Raw genomic sequence first — 18,457 nt, 5'->3', positions numbered from 1 at the left:
TTTCCCTTACAAACGGTACTGAATTTCATACCAGTTATCCCTTAAGATAAAAAAAATGGTTCTCACTTATAACCCCGTGTTTTATGTTCCTTTCTTGACAGATAAAGTCGGCGGGTTGCCTGACCTACAGGACCCAAGACAATGTATGGACTGCTACTGGAGAATCTGTCCGAATTCATCAAGGCTGCATATGGCGAAGACTCATGGGAGGAGATACGGCGAATGGCCTCCGTGGACCAACCCAGCTTCAGTATTCATCAAGTTTACTCCGAGGGACTCATTCCAAAGCTGGCGAAGAAGGCCATAGAGGTATCAAAACGCGTGCCTTTGAGCACGCAGTACGTAATTCACTTACACCTAGTTTAGAAAATGCAATGAACACTCAAGTATAATTAAATGCGGTTTCTTTTTCGCGGAAAACTATACTAATTCCCTCCATTGAATCATCTGTCCTTAAAATGGAACATTTAAATGCGGCTGATATTAATATGTATATTAACACAAAAAATAGCAATTTTTCGATAACTCTCACCAACTTATTATGTTCGGTTTCTTTCCATTCCAGTATTTCAATTATTTTTATCGCCATGCATTAAATAGTTGAGATATCTTTAAAAAATCAAGCACATACTCTGTTTCAGTCGTTACTTAGTTTTTTTAACCTTGATATGATATACAGTCCTACTCCGCTTAACATTTGTAACACAAAAATTACCAGTTTGACCGCAGAAGACCAACAGTTAAATGTTTAAAAAAGTATCTGCCCTTTTTCCACGTCATAGATGTCTTCAGTATTATCCCTGACGTTATCGGTCCAATCCAAATCCAAAGTTTATTTTTTATGCTTTTTTGTGTCTTAATTTGTGCTGATATTGCTGTGACATTTACTCGTTAACGGTGTTAACAATCCTCTACTAAAGTAATGGCTTCATATACATAGTTGTTTTTAAAAATATTTTTGGATATTTTTTTAAAACTATTCGTGATGCTACAAATTACGTAATTTTATAAACATGCTAGCATTCGATAGGGAGATATCTACTGTAATAGCAATCAAAACCTTACACGGGTTTTCCCTACGATTTTCTCTGTTTAAGGAAATTTTTTGGCAACTTGAATCACATGATTTCTCTGGGCATCGTAAAAAAAGGAAAGGCAACTGTGGCAAGCAGGATTTTTCAAGGTGCTCCAAAAAGAAAAAAAAATATTAATGCTCAAAATGCAAAAATACCTTTTAACTGCGTGTAATGTCTGCTTCAATTTATCAAAGAATACGATGTCATCTACGAATCGGAGCATTATAATTTATTCGCAATTCACCTTGACCCCTTTGCCCGAATCTTGTGCAGTTATTATTGCCTCTTCTAGATATACGTTGAATAGTGTTGGCGAGAGATTACATCCTAGTCTAACTCCTTTGTGTTTTTCCATGAACATCAAAGCAGAGCAAAATCAACCATATAAAGGTATCTTTCTCATATTGTTAATCTATATTTTTCAATTACGATGAACATATAGCCATCCTACTCATTTTTTTCATGGCTATAATCTACAAAAGTAAGAATCCAAACACCAGATATTTTATAAGTCACTAGGTTCTTCATATTGAGGTTCATTATAATATTCCTCCTCATTGCCAGACTTCCTTTGACGTTCATTTCGTAAACTCTTGGAAAGATAAAAGAAAAAAGTTCACGTTCCTGGAAATCTTTGAAAATCAGCGAAACCATTGTATTCAGTGGGACTCAATTGACATGGATACTTCTAAAATCAAAGTGGTTATAAATGGGCAGAATAGGAATTCTCGATATTCTTCCTTCATCGTTAACACTCTTCTTTCGACTCTTTAAATCCCCAATTAGCTGGCTGCAATGGCTGAATCAAGAAAAGGGAGTGAAAATAAAAGGCATTAGATGAAAGGAGAATTTTGAGTGAGGTTTCCGCATCGACCCAAATCATCCGACGCGTAATCCTTAAAGTTCGAAACGCAGTTCCTATCATCCGAAGAGTGGAGAGGACGACATCATCAAGTTAATATTCCTCCAACCCCCTTTTGATCCATTTCCTAGCGTTGTACCCCACTTCTCGAAATTTCTCTTCCAGCAGAGTCTCAGAGTATAGGAAGCCTCCCCATTTCCATATTTCCTTCTCCAACCGACGGACAACCACAACTGGACCACTATCTCCCATATTCCAAGAAGTGAGAGCATCAAAACTTTAGAGTGTGTGTACGTGTTTGTGTACGCACTCGAAAACGAAAACCTACTAAACGGTGAAAACATATTTATACAAATATATTCAGGGAAAAAGGGATATTTACACCAAAAAAAAAGGCTAGTGGTGAGGTAGTATGGTGCAGATACCAAACACAAAAATTACACCTCTACCCATCGGTCTATGAAATGTTTGTTTACATTAAATCGGTACCCTTCCTCTTCCTTCACTAACTTTGTGTTCGTCTTTTGTGTGAATCTACCCCTTTTTACCTAAATTTACACCTGTGTATACATATGTAGGATAATTGAAACTTCATAAGCTTTGTGTCCAGGGTAATACCCTCAATAACGATAATGAGAAAAGCATCTTTTTTCGGGAAATAAATGTCGAGATCTAAAGACCAATGACAACTGGAGCGAGAAGTAAAAGAGGGAAAAGATCTTTGGAACGAGAGAAAGAGAGAGCGTGGGACAAAGTGACCCTTATCAAACATGATAATACGCTCCCGTGCCGACGGGTAGAGTTATAAAGGTTTATTAGGTCTTCGCCCACTCAGGGGTGATTAACTTACATTAAACACGAAATCAAATCCTCGGTGGGATGGTGAAAATACACCCCACGGCTTCTCCGTCAATTCTAAACTTGTAACTATTTTACTTTCGCTCCCTATTATCTCCTCAGGGAAAGAGCGGACATACGAGTAAACCAACACCTCCTAAGATGCTTGAATTTTAATCCGCCAAAATATGCCTTGAAAATGCGAGCAGTGGGACACGAAAAGTAAGGCGGCGTGGTAGTTTAGTAGTTATAGTAGCTAATGGAAAGGGGGGGGGTCTCAAGGTTCCAACGTAATCCAAAGTCATCTTTTTTCTGGACGCTGGAACTTAACTGAAAGCCACACAAGGAACGGAAGAAGCTCGCATAATTATCTAAGTACAAGATGTTGTAGGAATTAATTCTAATGAATGCATCAATCCGACATTCGGGTAGAAGACTATATTTGTTACGAGTATTGAAATATAATGCATTTATTAATAAAAAAAGAGCGGAAGGCAGTGGTTGATTTTTAATCGTCGCAAATTATTATGTTATAAAAAAGATGCTTTTCGTTGAGGATAAAATTGTTCACACAAATTTGGCTATTTCAACCTCATCTTATTCGGGAAGTATTCAAGATAGTCAAACAGTCATTTTATGTTAACTGGAAGGATTGTTATTTCTTATCGCTCCGTGCACAAAAGATACCAAAACGTAAATGTGTAATAAGGGATCCCTTGATGTTTCGCAATATTTTTGATATGATGAGAATTGGTCTAAGAGGCGAGGGACACAAAAGAGCAACGGATAAAACAAGCTCTTCAGCCGGTTCCTAATGATGTTCTCAGTAGGAAGGACAAAACGTTAAATCTTTCAAAAGTACGCTCAATACGCAGCCCAAAAACATTATGCAGCAAATCCCAAAATCCCCAAAAAAAACTATACAGAAAATTTCTAATCGCTGAAAAACTCTTCATCAAAGACTATTCCCATTGTTACCCGACAGTGAAGTGCATACACAATAAAATTCCCGCAGTTGAATCATTTCCTTTCTTTCTTTCCCACCCCTTGGGCAATTATCCTCAGAATGAGGACCTGGAACTTATTTGGTAGCCCACAGCACATTCTTTTCGTCCTATTCACCTTTACCACCATTCTTTAAAAAAATCGAGATTTTCCAACGCAGCGAGAAAACATCTAACAAATGTTAAACCGTTTTTTAAATAAATCAATTAAGTATCAATAATGAGCACAATATCATAATCATTCAGAAACGTCGGAGAAATAATATGAACTACGAAGCCCCTTTAAGATAAAAATATAAGAGACAAACTCACGAGGTTCATCGATAAACGGCAAGAGAGAAGCAATTGGGCCAACCCTGAATGGAGATGGTAGTTGAGGACAACGTGAAGAGGGCAGTTACTTAGACGTAGTAATAAGAGAAAATCGTGAGAAAGAGAAATCTAGACCCGGAAAAAGCCATATATTACGGCGGAGATAAGGAAGTATAGGAAAAGAAAAACCCAAGGAGTTTAGGTAAGGAAACCCTCTAAAGAGTTAAAAGTTACGGAGTTGAGTCAAGGAATAATGTATTGAAAACTGATGAAAAGGAATCAACGCGAAACATAAAAAAGGTAATACATTAACGGCTAACAGGTTTATAAAGGGGCGTTCAGGAACGTACGAAGGAAACAGCACCGATGCCTAAAGAAAGGATAGGCTGATAAAAGTCGAAACCATGGAAAACAGATGCTACAAAAAAAAATGACGGAAATTTAATATGATTCTTCCGATCAAGAAGATAACTAAATGAAAGATAAATGCAACTTAGGGAAGTAAATCAGAGATCAGGATATTAATCATTTAATCCGTAAGAACACAAAAATATAAGGCGTCTGGTGTGAAAAATGAACGGAAATGTTACCAGACTCTCGTAGATAATTCCAAAAATTAGTTTAATGTTTTGTGAGTTGGCAGGGTGATATGGCAGGAGTGTATCAAACTTCAGCCTGTACCCATCCGAAAACTTCCTCCTGCGATCGAATACGGATAATGATACACCTCCTCGGATGATTCCGCAGTTCACCGCGCAATTACCACATTCATTTTCCAAGGAAATATTTCCCGATATTAAAGGAAGTTTCCCATATATCACATTATACATCTACATACAAGCAATATTCCATAAGCTGCCGTAAGGATGTGGGGGGGGGGGTTTGTTATGACATCAGCCATATATATATATATATATATATATATATATATATATATATATATATATATATATATATACAGAAACAGATATAAGGAAAAGGGATAGGAACACATATAAAGTACGAACACAATAAAGGTGGGGAAGGCGGAATCGAACGGATCACAAGAGTAAAAATATTTCCTTGACCGGGACTCAAACCTCGGATCTTTCCACTTGCCGGGCGGATGCTCTTAACCACTTGAGCTATCGAGGAAACGTAATTTACTCTGAGATCCGTGGGTCTAATATGTCGCCCAGCGCCCCGATTCTTTATCCAAGAGATGGCGTCAGGGGACTGTTTCGCCCACCAAAGGAGAAATAGACAATACACAAGAGGAAAGGTCAGTGGTTTTAGAATTCATACAACATCATACAGGAAAGGAACAGTGCGTTTCGTGGCACGCATAGCCAGAAGAAAGAGATGAGCCACATTGGCCAAATACACATTCAAACACGAAATCCCGCCAAACGGCGAATAAATACTCATATATACAGAAACAGATATAAGGAAAAGGGATAGGAACACATATAAAGGACGAACACAATAAAGGTGGGGAAGGCTATGCGTGCCACGAAACGCACTGTTCCTTTCCTGTATGATGTTGTATGAATTCTAAAACCACTGTCCTTTCCTCTTGTGTATTGTCTATTTCTCCTTTGGTGGGCGAAACAGTCGCCTGACGGCATCTTTTGGCTAAAGAATCGGGGCGCTTGGCGACATATTAGACCCACGGATCTCAGAGTAAATTACGTTTCCTCGATAGCTCAAGTGGTTAAGAGCATATATTAAGCATATATTAAGAGCATATATTAAGGTTAAGAGCATATAGTTAAGAGCATCCGCCCGGCAAGTGGAAAGATCCGAGGTTCGAGTCCCGGTCAAGGAAATATTTTTACTCTTGTGATCCGTTCGATTCCGCCTTCCCCACCTTTATTGTGTTCGTCCTTTATAATATATATATATATATATATATATATATATATATATATATATATATATACACATAATATACATATGCACACATATATATCACCGTTGCTGATCAACCTGTATGTAGAGGAAATGATTAAAGAGGCATGGGAAGAACTGGAACTAGGAATGAAAGTCGGCGGGGAATTCGTAAAATGAGTTAGGTTTGCTGTTGACCAAGCTTTAGTTTGTCAGTCAGCCAAGGGGTTCCAAACATTGCTGAGTGAATTGGAAATTCAGTGCGACGGGTATGGGATGAGAATCAATATTGATAAAACAAAGGTTATGCGATTTTCTAGAAAGAAAAGTCTAAGCTAAACATTAAAATAGGAGGGCAAAAACTAGAGCAGGTAGAACAGTTTACGTATCTGGGAAGTGTTTTGGACCAACACGGTCAATGTAGTAGGGACGTAAGGAGAAGAATTGCGCTAGGCAAAGAGGCTTTCACAAGGAGGAGGGAGTTGATGACAGGGACGTTGAGTAAGGATATTAAGAAAAGACTCGTAAAAACTTTGATATGGATCGTAACTATGTACGGTGCGGAAACGTAGTCATTAAAGCAGGAGGATAGACGTAGATTGGAGGCTTTTGAAATGTGGGTTTGGAAAAGAATGGGGAAGGTGAAATGGACAGAGAAGAAAACAAAGGAGGAAATACTTGGTGTGGTGGGCGAAGAGAGGGGTTTGTTGGGAGAAATCCTAAGAAGGCAGGAAAAGTGGATGAAGGGGGTGTTGACCGGCAGTGGGATGTTGAAGACCGTAATAGAGGGGATAATGTTAGGCAAACGAGGAAAGGGAAGAAACAGGATAGGGATGCTGGACGGGATGAAGGGAGGAAGAAAGTACTCAGATATGAAGAGAGTTCTGATATAGAGTAGGATGCTGTATTTTTTGTTTTTTTAGGAGTCACAAAATTTTTTTGATTAATTTATTTAGTACCTAGGTTCATCCAAAAACCTACCTTTACCGGTAGATTACCTTAAAAAAATATTAAAATATAAATATAAATAAATAAATAAATATATATATATATACACACACACACACACACACACACACACACACACATACATGGGTAGTCTGAAAAATTTCCGACCTCAAAGATTTCAGAAAAAATTTGTTGTGTCTTTGTTAGATCCACCCTCGTGTATATGTGTAACTGTAGTTTGCCCCTCTTGACAGTTTTTGGACAAGGATGGTGAAAGTAGTAAGAAAGCAGGAAGAAGAATCTAGGCTAAGGTAAACCAAGATGATAGACGTTAGATTAAAGGCTTTTGAGATTCGCGTCTGGAGGATGGAAACGGTAAAATGAACGGAAAGGAAAAATACCAAGAACTAGGTGTCGTGGAAGAGGATAGAGGATTGTTGGGAGAAAGCCATAGAACGTTGACGGCTGTGATTGAAAAGGGAACAGTAGGCACGCGAGGTAGGGAGAGGAAAATAAAAAATAGGTTAGACGTGTTGATCGGAATGAACATATGAAGGAAGTATGTAGAATTATAGAGGAACTTACAGTAGTGAGGGATACCAGGTTTCGTCTTGTTAGCCTGGGATAAGAAAAGTAGGCATGTTCTGTCTCTTTCTATGCAAAACCTACCTTATACGGTAGTGTACCAAATAACAATTCCCTTTTTCGAATAACAGCAGCTCTCTCTCTCTTTATATATACATATATATATATATATATATATATATATATATATATATATGTGTGTGTATATATATATACATATATATATGTATATACGAAAAGGCCACGTCATGTGAGGACTATAGGACAATTAGTTTGATATCCCACGCAGCTAAGGTTGTTCTCAGGATCATAAACAAAAGGATAGAGAGTAGGGCAAATGATTACTTAGGGGATGATCAGTTTGGGTTTAGGAAGGGGAGAGGTACGCGTGAGGCCATTGCAGTAATGAGATTATTAATCGAGAGGAATATAGAACACAACCAGGAGGTATTTGCCTGTTTCGTAGATTTCGAAAAAGCGTTTGATAGAGTAAATTGGGAAAAACTAATGAGTGTATTGCAGAAAATAGGAATAGATTGGAGGGAAAGGAGGCTAATCCGCAACCTGTACATGTCTCAGACTGCTCAGGTGAGGGTGGGAAACGGGGAGTCAGGATGGGCAGTGTTAGGAAGGGGTGTAAGGCAGGGTTGCCCATTATCACCGTTGCTGTTCAACCTGTACGCAGAAGAAATGATCAAAGAGGCATGGGAAGAACTCGAGGTAGGAATGAAAGTGGGCGGGGTATTCGTAAAATCAGTTAGGTTTGCTGATGACCAAGCTTTAGTTTGTCAGTCAGCCAAGGGGCTGCAAGCATTGCTTAGTGAATTGGAAATTCAGTGCGACAGGTATGGGATGAGAATCAATATTAAGAAAACAAAGGTTATGCGATTTTCTAGAAAGAAAAAGGCCAAGCTTAACATTAAAATAGGAGGGCAAAAGCTAGAGCAGGTAGAACAGTTTACGTATCTCGGTAGTGTTTTGGACCAACACGGTCAAAGTAGTAGGGACGTAAGGAGAAGAATTGCGCTAGGCAAAGAGGCTTTCACAAGGAGGAGGGAGTTGATGACAGGGACTTTGAGTAAGGATGTTAAGAAAAGACTCGTAAAAACTTTGATATGGAGCGTAGCTATGTACGGAGCGGAAACGTGGTCATTGAAGCAGGAGGATAGACGTAGGTTGGAGGCTTTTGAAATGTGGGTGTGGAGAAGAATGGAGAAGGTGAAATGGACAGAGAAGAAAACAAATGAGGAAGTACTTGGTATGGTGGGCGAAGAGAGGGGTTTGTTGGGAGCAATCCTATGGAGGCAGGAAAAGTGGATGAAGGGGGTGTTGACCGGCAGTGGGATGTTGAAGACTGTGATAGAGGGTAGAATGTTGGGCAAAAGAGGAAAGGGAAGGAACAGGATAGGGATGCTGGACGGGATGAAGGGAGGAAGGAAGTACTCAGTGATGAAGAGGGACTTGATACAGAGTAGGATGATTGATTTTGTGTTTTGTTAAGAGTAATAAAATGTTTGTTTGGTAGTTGTGTCCGTCCAAAAACCTACCTTAACCGGTAGATTACTTAAAAAAAAAAAATATACATACATATATATATATACATATATATACATATATATATATATACATATATATATACATATATATATATACATATATATATACATATATATATATATATATATATATATATATATATATATATATATATATGTAAAACCATTCAAAAGCATAAATTCTGATCTTATCTCGCGCGTATAATTTTGTTAATGTGGTACTTCACATTAAGATTTTCTAAATGAAACCATAGGGGTCAGAGTAACTAACACGAAATTGCAGATGCCAAAGGTTGCAAGCACCTGTTGTTCGTAACAAGATACTGAACTAATATAATCATTATTAAAACGTACTATATGGACTCAAGCCATTATACAAAGAGACAGTTCACATTAAACTCTCATCAAATCGATATAGCCTTTATGATCACATTGTTCATAAGAAGTAAATGCTCGAATACGTTTTCTTGAGACTGCGCCATTTCCCTTCCACTGACGTCAACCATTTTCATCGTACATTCTGGAGTTAGGAAAGCCCCCTCATCTTCCCTCCCTCCCTCCTCTTTACCCTTTCCGAAGCAAAGAGCTTTCGTATTAACTCTTCCACCCCCTCCTCTCCCCCCTCCCGGCAGCTTGTCGCTCTCTAACCTGCCAGAGGTCTTTTATCTCCACACACTACAATTTCCACAGCAGGATTTGAATTCAGCCGAGCTCCGGGTAAAATTAAAATTTCTTCGCGAATCAAGTTGGACTAAATAGAAGGAGCCCCGCCCCGCTTTATGATTTACAACTGGGTTTACGGAGATCGAAGAGAGACCGCCGCCACCCCCCCTTCTCTCGTTTGTCAAAGCCAGAGAAAACGTTAAGGGTAAATAAAAAAAGTCTTTGGGAAAGAAACCTTACAAATGATTTGCGTATTTCCAATTCGACGATGGATGCCGGCCGCTGTGACTTCAAATCGCGTGCGTATGGTGTCCATCATCATTTCGATCAATTCTCGCTCATTTATCAAAAAACAATTCACGTAGGTTTTATAATTCCCTTCGCTCGCCTATGGCAGATTCCGTTTTTTTTCTCTTCCCGTCATTTAGCCTCACCCTTTCCTCAATCTCCACCCCAAAACTGGAAATTGAAAGGCGAAGGTGCTCGTGTAATATAGTAATCAGGTTCGAACATTTCACTGCCTTCGTTGACTCTTTCGTCCTAAATGAAAACAAGCGTACTTTTTGGGCGAGGATCACAAAAACAATAGGCATTAAATATTTCGCTTCCCCACCTTCCCTTTTTTCTTTCTATTCACTTTTCCTCTCCGACTTACCGCTCACTGGAAGACGGACACGGGAGAGCCGGAGAGGCGCGCTTCTCCCCCAGATATCGACACCCGGAGCGATGCGAACGTCAATCATCCCAATCCGTAACATTTCCCGCATCGGCTCCTCCGCCAGGAAATAAATAATACGTAATACAATGTCTTCTCGTCTTTCGTGATTCGCGCGACTATTCTCCGCTTTGTTCTTCCATTTTGTTTTTTTCCACGATTTTACGAATACGAAAAGACTCCAGGTTTTTTTCCGAACGCCTTTTTTTATAAATTCGAAAACAATGTGAATTCATGCTAGAACAATCAGCTCTTGTTGACGGGCAGACATGAAGTAATTTGCTGTTCGACAGGTCTAAAATGAAAACATTTGCAGATAAAGGTTTGTCAATTTTCTCTTTACGCGAAGTTGGCAGACTAATAGATTGAAGTCACACAGTTGTGGGAACAGTGAGAAAATTTTTTTTTAATTCGATAAAAACGTTCTCCTTTGAAATACCTCTCCGCGAGCCCTATATGCTTTCAAATGTATTCAGTTTGACATCCTATGTACCCCATTTCTAATCAAAGATACTTTTTCCTATTTTGTCGGAATATTTATGTATAACATCTTGCGATTGAAGATGCTGTACGAAGCCTAACATCATGGATAACTCGCCAAAAATCCGCGACATTTAAGAAATTCTAAGTTCAATTTTTTTTTGGAGATTCACTCATTTTCTATTGATTAATTTCACTCGGAAAACTTAGAATAAAAATGGATTTAATCAAAGTAGGAAGTTGATGAATTTTCTATGTTTTTCAAAACTCAGGACTTTTTGCTGTTTTTCCACGCGTACGTTTCAGTATTGATCAAATTTTTACTTCATTTTGACCGTATGAATTCATTTATTATGACTTTAGTGTTTTACTCATTCTTGTCGTCATGAATCCTTTTCTTTCTGGAGATACATACCGCTAATAAGTTAGAGTTTCCCCATTATTATTGTGTCTTATTCTCACTCAATGTACCATCTAATCACTCTTTTCTTTTCAGGTCTTGGGGATAACGGAGAAGGAGTTCTTCGATCAAATGGGGGTTTATTTCGTGGCGTTCGTCGGTCAATACGGCTACGATCAAGTACTCTCGGTCCTCGGTCGCCAACTCCGTGATTTCCTTAACGGTAAAGAAAGTTGTTCATCGGCGTCCGTCGACGCTTAAAAGTAGACCATCTGCATTCAATTTTACATTCACTGATTTTCTTTAAATGTATAAAGGGTTAAAAAATAAGGTACATTCGGTCAATTACTTTGCAAAATAAATAGATAATCCTGTGAAAAAAACTGCGTATCAAATATCTGGCCTCCATTTTCAAGAGAAGCTTTAAAGGTTAAATTTTTTATGACTTTGCTAATCATAAAATGGAAAATTTCGTGGGGGATGAATTTTTTGAGAAAGCACGGAAGCGTAATGTTAACGAACTTTGTTTTCTATCAAAGATTCAACAGAAATGTACTATATTTAAATTTTAATAATTCCTAGAGTTGAGTATGATCAAAAATAACTTTGCTAATCAATGGCAAAAGATGATTTCATTTTTTAAATTCTGTTGTTTCAACTGGAATGACTTACCCTTCCTTCATAAATCCACTTTGTTTCCGATCTAGAGTATGAATCCTTGATACAAATTATAATAATCATTTCATAATACACTCAACCTGTTTTAAATATAAATCCTTAAACCTTAATTCTTGAGTAATGAAAAAGGTGATCCTGCTAATGGGCACGATGAAAACTCTCTACACTGAACTCAGTTCACAGAAGAAAATTGTTCATCACGGAACGATTTACTCGTTCCTATCTGCGATTTTTGGATTGCCAAACATTCGAATAAGCATGCATGAAGGTCCTTTGCTGACGCTGTATCGGAGAGATATTTTGAAAAAATTGAGTCACCTGTAAATAAAAAAACTTTGTTTGATGATGAGAATTCAACTTTATCTTAATATTAACATGTAGACACTGAATACCCCCGACCGTTTGTACAACAATGCTCTCTCTAAACATAATACCAGATATTAGAGTAATTACTTAAGCACAATTATCCGAGAGTTAGAGTCCATTTGAATGTTTTTCAGCGAAATCTTTGAAATTAAATAATTCTTTTGCTGTCCTGATGGCAAACATGGATGATGGAATAATAGATCGATTCGTCTAATTAAATATTGGTATTTTTGAGCACCGTACGGTATCCAGCAGTTAAACATTTTGAAATATTATGGGAAGCCTCATTATACTAAGGAAAGCACCTTCGGAAAATCTGCATGTAACAATAATGTTTATTCCCTATACAAATTCGTTATAGAGAGTCTCCATCGCATTTATTTACATGTGACTAATTAAATATCTATAGAAGAAAATTCTTTTGAATGAGGATTGAATGACCTCACTTGTTATCTTCAACTTCGCTTAATTTGAAAAACATAACCATTTTTTAAAATTCTAAATCCAGATTCCTTTCTAAAATGTGACTGTCAGTTTATTTTTGATACTTTTCATTGATGCGTTGTTCCATTTACAGGATTAGATAACCTGCACGAATACCTCAAGTTTTCCTACCCTCGAATGAAGGCGCCGTCATTCATTTGTGAGAACGAGACCGAAGATGGTCTTACCTTGCACTACCGAAGCAAACGAAGGGGATTTGTATTCTACACCATGGGTCAGATAAGAGAGGTAAAGTTTTCTTGTTATAACATCCATACTGTTAACCTCAAACTGGACGATTGCAAATGTTTCTAGCCTTACGACTAAACGATCTGATTTGTTCCACCAGATCATTTTTTTAAGGACATAAAATGAAAAGTATTTGTTACAAATTGATATTTACATAAGTAGATGAATAATGTTAAAATAAAACTTTGTAAATTCACATGGAAAATGAAATTAATTGTTACCCAGGTTTCACTGTTGTGCAGCATTATAATGAAAATAAACTTTAATGCACCTCAGTGGTACATGCCTTGCAATAAAGTTTATTTTTTATATAGATTAACAAGTTTATTTTGGTATCATTCATCATGAAAATATTCCACAAAGGTATACCTGAAAGTATTAATTAAATTAGTAGACGCACAATATGCATGAAAACTAAATCGAAATAGATTTGTTCAAAGTAAAATATTAAGCATTAACCATTGCATTTTTAATTGAAAACTATTTCCTAGTTGCAAAACTGTTCATTATTCAACTTTCAAAATACAAAGTACAGAGTTTCGACTGATAATTGGTTTACCAAGTGTTATATTAAAACGCACCATAATTATTGGGGGCGTGTTGGTCCAGTTATTTAAGCGCTGGGCCACTGACCGAAGGCGCCATTCGTTTCGATTCCGGGTGATGCCTGCGGGCACTCTGTACTTTACTCAAGCTTTGTGATCTTTCGGGTACCAGATCTTCCTAGGAAACCATAGTACGTAATATATAGTTAACCACTCGGAAATACTTTGCAATGAAATATCAACAGTTAATGGTTAATAATTCGCGTAAAGCAATTTGTGTACCCTATGTTCAATCGTGAATATATGCACTCGTAACATGAAAATGATAATTTATTTCAACAAATTACCTGTACTCTTGAGTTCACACCTTTGTCAAGGAGCTCAATTTATTATTTCTAATGTTTTATACATAGAAATTTTCCCAAAGTGAGGAACCTACTCGTAATTATGGCCAAAATTTAACTCGAGTTATAGAAGTCGTTAAAAACGCGATAAGCATCAAGTAAAATATGCCCGGGATCACATTTCTACAGCGAACAAGGTTAACACAAACGAATTTAACCTTGGTAAACAAATAATAAATATTTATCAACTTGACTCTAACACGCCTGTACGGGTTGAATAGAAGGAGCCAATAAGAAGAAATTATTTAGAAAGAATTTAACCTTGGTACACAAATAATAAATATTTATCAACTTGACTCTAACATAAGCCTGTACGGGTTGAATAGAAGGAGCCAATATGAAAAAAATATTAACTCTGTGCAAAAACACAAGCTGATTATTGCGAAGTCGTGGACGAAATATATAAAAAAACATTAATTCGTCCAAAACAGCCATTTGAAGAGAAGGAATGAAGAAGGTCAGCGAATGTAATTGTGGGAGTAGATAGTAGACTTTTTTCCGCCATAGAATAACAAGACAATGGAGAACTGGAAACCGGAATTGGTGTATACATTAATGTTACTCTCTGCGTAATCCTCCGCAATTTACCTCAAAGGGCGAGGGGAAGCACAATAGCAACAAGCAATAATTACTACGACTCGGGCCTTGGATTTTAAGTATGCCAAGTGTGACTACATTCTTGTACCATCAAGGGTTTCCAGAGTAAATAGATTGATCATGATTTCAATTGAACGGATGCGTATAATTTAAAACCCTTTAATCTGAGTGATGCTATTTAATATTTTTATGGAAGAAATGAAGTCAGACACGGAAGAGTGGTAACAGACTGCCTACTACGTACTTTGCGGGTCTACTATGTTAAATAGTAGAACCTCAATCTCATATATATATATATATATATATATATATATATATATATATATATATATATATATATGAGATTGATTTCGTCGAAGTAACACGGAAGTGTTGAATAACAATCTTTGACAGTAACAAACAATATAAGAACACTTAAAAAGATCACTCACGTTATTTCTTGATCATGACTGTAGTCATTGCTTCTATTTGTTCCGATCGATGAAGACGGAGCTGAATTCCGTCGAAATGATCAAGAAATAACGTGTGAGTGATATTTTTATGTGTTCGCATTTTTATAGTATTTTTCCACGTTTTACCCAAAAATACATTAACTTCATGAGGCAGGTGTTGGTAACGTAAATCATGGTTTCTTCTAATTTTATCCACTCAAAAAATCAATATGCAATTTAAATTCATCACAAAGCGAAAGATGTACGAAGAAAAATGAGGGAAAGTTTGATAATTAGTGATTTTTTCCTCGTCATAAGAAACATTTAAAATTAAACTGTGCGAACGTGGGTAAGAAGGCTGAAAAGAGACATCGAGTGGCGTTACTCGTTCGCTCTTTCGCCGCTGGGAAAATATTAAACTCGAGCAACGAAATTAATGGGTTACCGATCTATCAGAAAAGATACAAAAATATTTTTTGCAAAACTTCGAAAGATATGTTTTGCTTAGCTTACTAAAACTTCTCTTTCAAGTGGAGCATATCTTCAAGAAGCCAATATTATACTTACAAAAGACTAAGTATACAGTATTAGAGAAGCCATATCAAAACACAGGTAACTTAACTGAGTATTCTATGGTCTCTTTGTGGATTTTAACGAAGCCTACAACAGCGACGACAGGGGAGAAAAGCGAGGGATATGAAAAAGCTACGGCATATCAAAGAAAACTAATAGGATTATCAGAATTGACGGTTACGGATTCCAAGTAAAACTTTAAAGTTTAAAACAAATATTTTTCATCCTTTGAAATAAAAACTGGAATAAGACAGAGAAAACATCTCTTTTCCTTACTTTTTTAACCTTACACTAGAAAAAGCTCTAAAAAAGGAAGGAGAACTGACTTTTGTTAAAAAATTGGACAAAATAAAACAGTTCTTACCTATGCAGATGACGTGGTAAGAGTTAGATAAGGAAAGAGGGCCAAAAAAGGGGACAGAAACACTAATTAAAGAAATCCAGCTAGTAGAACAAAAAATGAATGACACAAATACCACATTTATGAATTTCGGACGCAACAATGATGAACGTGAGGCACTTATTGATTTTCTTTGATTTGAACCGTGGAAAATATCCCGGGCCTATCATCAATTCACAAAACAGAACAACTCGAGACACAAAATAGAATAAACAGAGAAAATAAAAGTCTCTACGCTCTGAACAGTTTGAGAGTATCATCGTTATAGCAATACCATATAAAACTTGAAACTCTGCAGAACCATAAGTAGACCAGTCCTTTTTCATGGATCAGAAGCAACGAAAATAGATATAAGTACCGTGAAAAAATAAATACCAGGGAAACAGAAATCTTGACAATGTCATTTGGAACAAAAAAGGAAAGTAAGCTTGAAGAGAAAACCCAGCAATGAAGGAAACCTCGGGGAATGCCTGGAGAACGTTAGAAAGACCAAGTGAACTTGGACCTAGAGAAGATGAAGATCACCGAGGAAGATGCTGTAGACAGGAAGAAATGGATGAAGGCTGTGGACTTTTCCAAATATCACTTAGGGTATAAATGGCCATGGGGGTGAATGAGGTTGACTTAAGAGAGATTGGCAGTAGACTTTTAGTAAAAACAAATATTTTTATGATCAGGAATATTTTTCCCAGTTGAGGCGATCTATATATGGGATTCTAAGTGCATAGTGAGGACTACTACTCATGCTCAACCACTTTTTAAAGAAAGAAGCTGAATCTAATTGTTATTATTATCGATTAATTGCTTAAATAAGATAATTAACAAGCAATCAGTGCGGGAGAACATTCAATTCGTGTGTGCGACGCTCTTTGAATAACATAAGTGAGGATAAAGAAAGCAGATGAGGATACTAAATGCAAACTAAACAATATTGTTTTCCCAGATTTCGGCTCAACATATGTAAACCATCATGAGAGCAGAGTTTTGCACACGTGGTTAAATCTCGCCATTTTAATTAATATTTTTCTGCTTTTCCAATTCAGCGCTTCACATTCCACAAATGGTACCATTAGGCATTAATGATACTGCCGAAGCAAGCCTTCTCTCATCGTCAAATGCTACTCACATACAAGTCTCAGTTTTTGTGTGGAACATAATTTATGATCACGTTGTTGATATTATAGACATAATAAAAACTCCATTTAGGCGTCTGCTAGTTGTTAATCTATCATTACCTGTTTCAAATACTACATATTTTCGATAAGTCATCAGAGTAACTGATGTTCTTTAAACATTGTGCTTGGGGATCGAGATGGTGCGGTGGCTATCGTACTGGCTTCCCACCCAGGGGGGCCGGATTCAAATCCCGGCGGTGTTGAATATTTTTCAGTGGTATCTCGATCCCTAGTTGAGGTCCTTTGTGGAGGGCACTTTGAGTGAGTACACCGTCCGTCGGATGGGACGTTAAGCTGCGGACCCCTTGGCGCCTTTCGCAAAGAGTAGGCTAATGCCGACGCCGGGTTTCTCTCCACCCTTTATCCTTTTCTGTCCATCCCTAATTGCGCAAATTACCTCAGCTGTCGGTCGCCTCCCCTAAATACTACTACTGAGCATTGTACTTTTCCTATAAATCCTCCTTGAAGAATTTATCATGATCGACAAGGCTGCCACTTACATCTGGCCCAATTAAATGGCACGAAAATGGTGTACAAGTGTGTGTGTGTGTGTACAGGTGTACATGTTAATGCATCAACACACGTGTATTCCCCAAACAGGTGGCCAGGCATTTCTACCACAAGGAAATGGTGATCGAGTTGGTGAAAGAGGAGAGGGTTATGGACACGACGCACGTGACGTTCCAGCTCTCTTTCGACAACCGCGTCTTCTGCCAAACTTCGCTCACCCTCATCCGAGATGAAAAACATCTGCCCATCAACGCCTCTGTCATCTTCGAAATTTTTCCTTTCTGTATAGTTTTTGGGTGAGTATGATGGACAAAGAAACCATCCCTTATTTATTATCCTATTGGGGTGTCATTTTGGCGAAAGGTATGGCACGATGTGCTAGTGTCACGCCAGTTTATTACCAAAATAACAGTCACCAGAGAAAACACAAGGAATATACGCCACAAAAAAATTGAAATCACTTGCTTGGGCAGGCGCAAATATCGGTTTCGTCCCAAAGATAGAATAGACAGGGAGAGAGTGAGAAGAGATGACACCTGAGGAGGACGTCGATTACGAAAATAAAACGTTTTTATAGAAAAAGATGAGAGAAAAATTTTTTGAAAGTACTCGAACACTGGAAAGAAGTTTTGGTACCTCTGGAAAATTATTTTTCAATCCTCCATATTTTAATTATTAAAGGCAATGAAATTGAACAAGGGCCAGCCAATAATAAAACTACTACATCCCCCCACCCACT

At 37.5% G+C, this 18,457-nt stretch overlaps 1 protein-coding gene across 1 annotated transcript in view; it reads left to right on the top strand.

Annotated features, from left to right (window-relative positions):
* The window catches only part of LOC139698137 (soluble guanylate cyclase 88E-like), a 345,314-nt gene that overhangs the window by 305,451 nt on the left and 21,406 nt on the right, over positions 1-18,457 (top strand). The window contains exons 2-5 of the mRNA XM_071597061.1: positions 102-309; positions 11,404-11,530; positions 12,929-13,083; positions 17,809-18,014. Of these exons, the coding sequence (XP_071453162.1) occupies positions 142-309; positions 11,404-11,530; positions 12,929-13,083; positions 17,809-18,014 (656 nt within the window). The 5' untranslated portion in view covers positions 102-141. The remainder of the gene's footprint in view (positions 1-101; positions 310-11,403; positions 11,531-12,928; positions 13,084-17,808; positions 18,015-18,457) is intronic.

Source organism: Hetaerina americana, unplaced genomic scaffold, assembly GCF_022747635.1.
Source record: "Hetaerina americana unplaced genomic scaffold, ioHetAmer1.1.p SCAF_8, whole genome shotgun sequence".
In the NCBI taxonomy this organism is placed as follows: domain Eukaryota; kingdom Metazoa; phylum Arthropoda; class Insecta; order Odonata; family Calopterygidae; genus Hetaerina; species Hetaerina americana.
The sequence above is the reverse complement of the archived record's forward strand: the minus strand, read 5'-3'. Positions and strand labels throughout refer to the sequence as shown.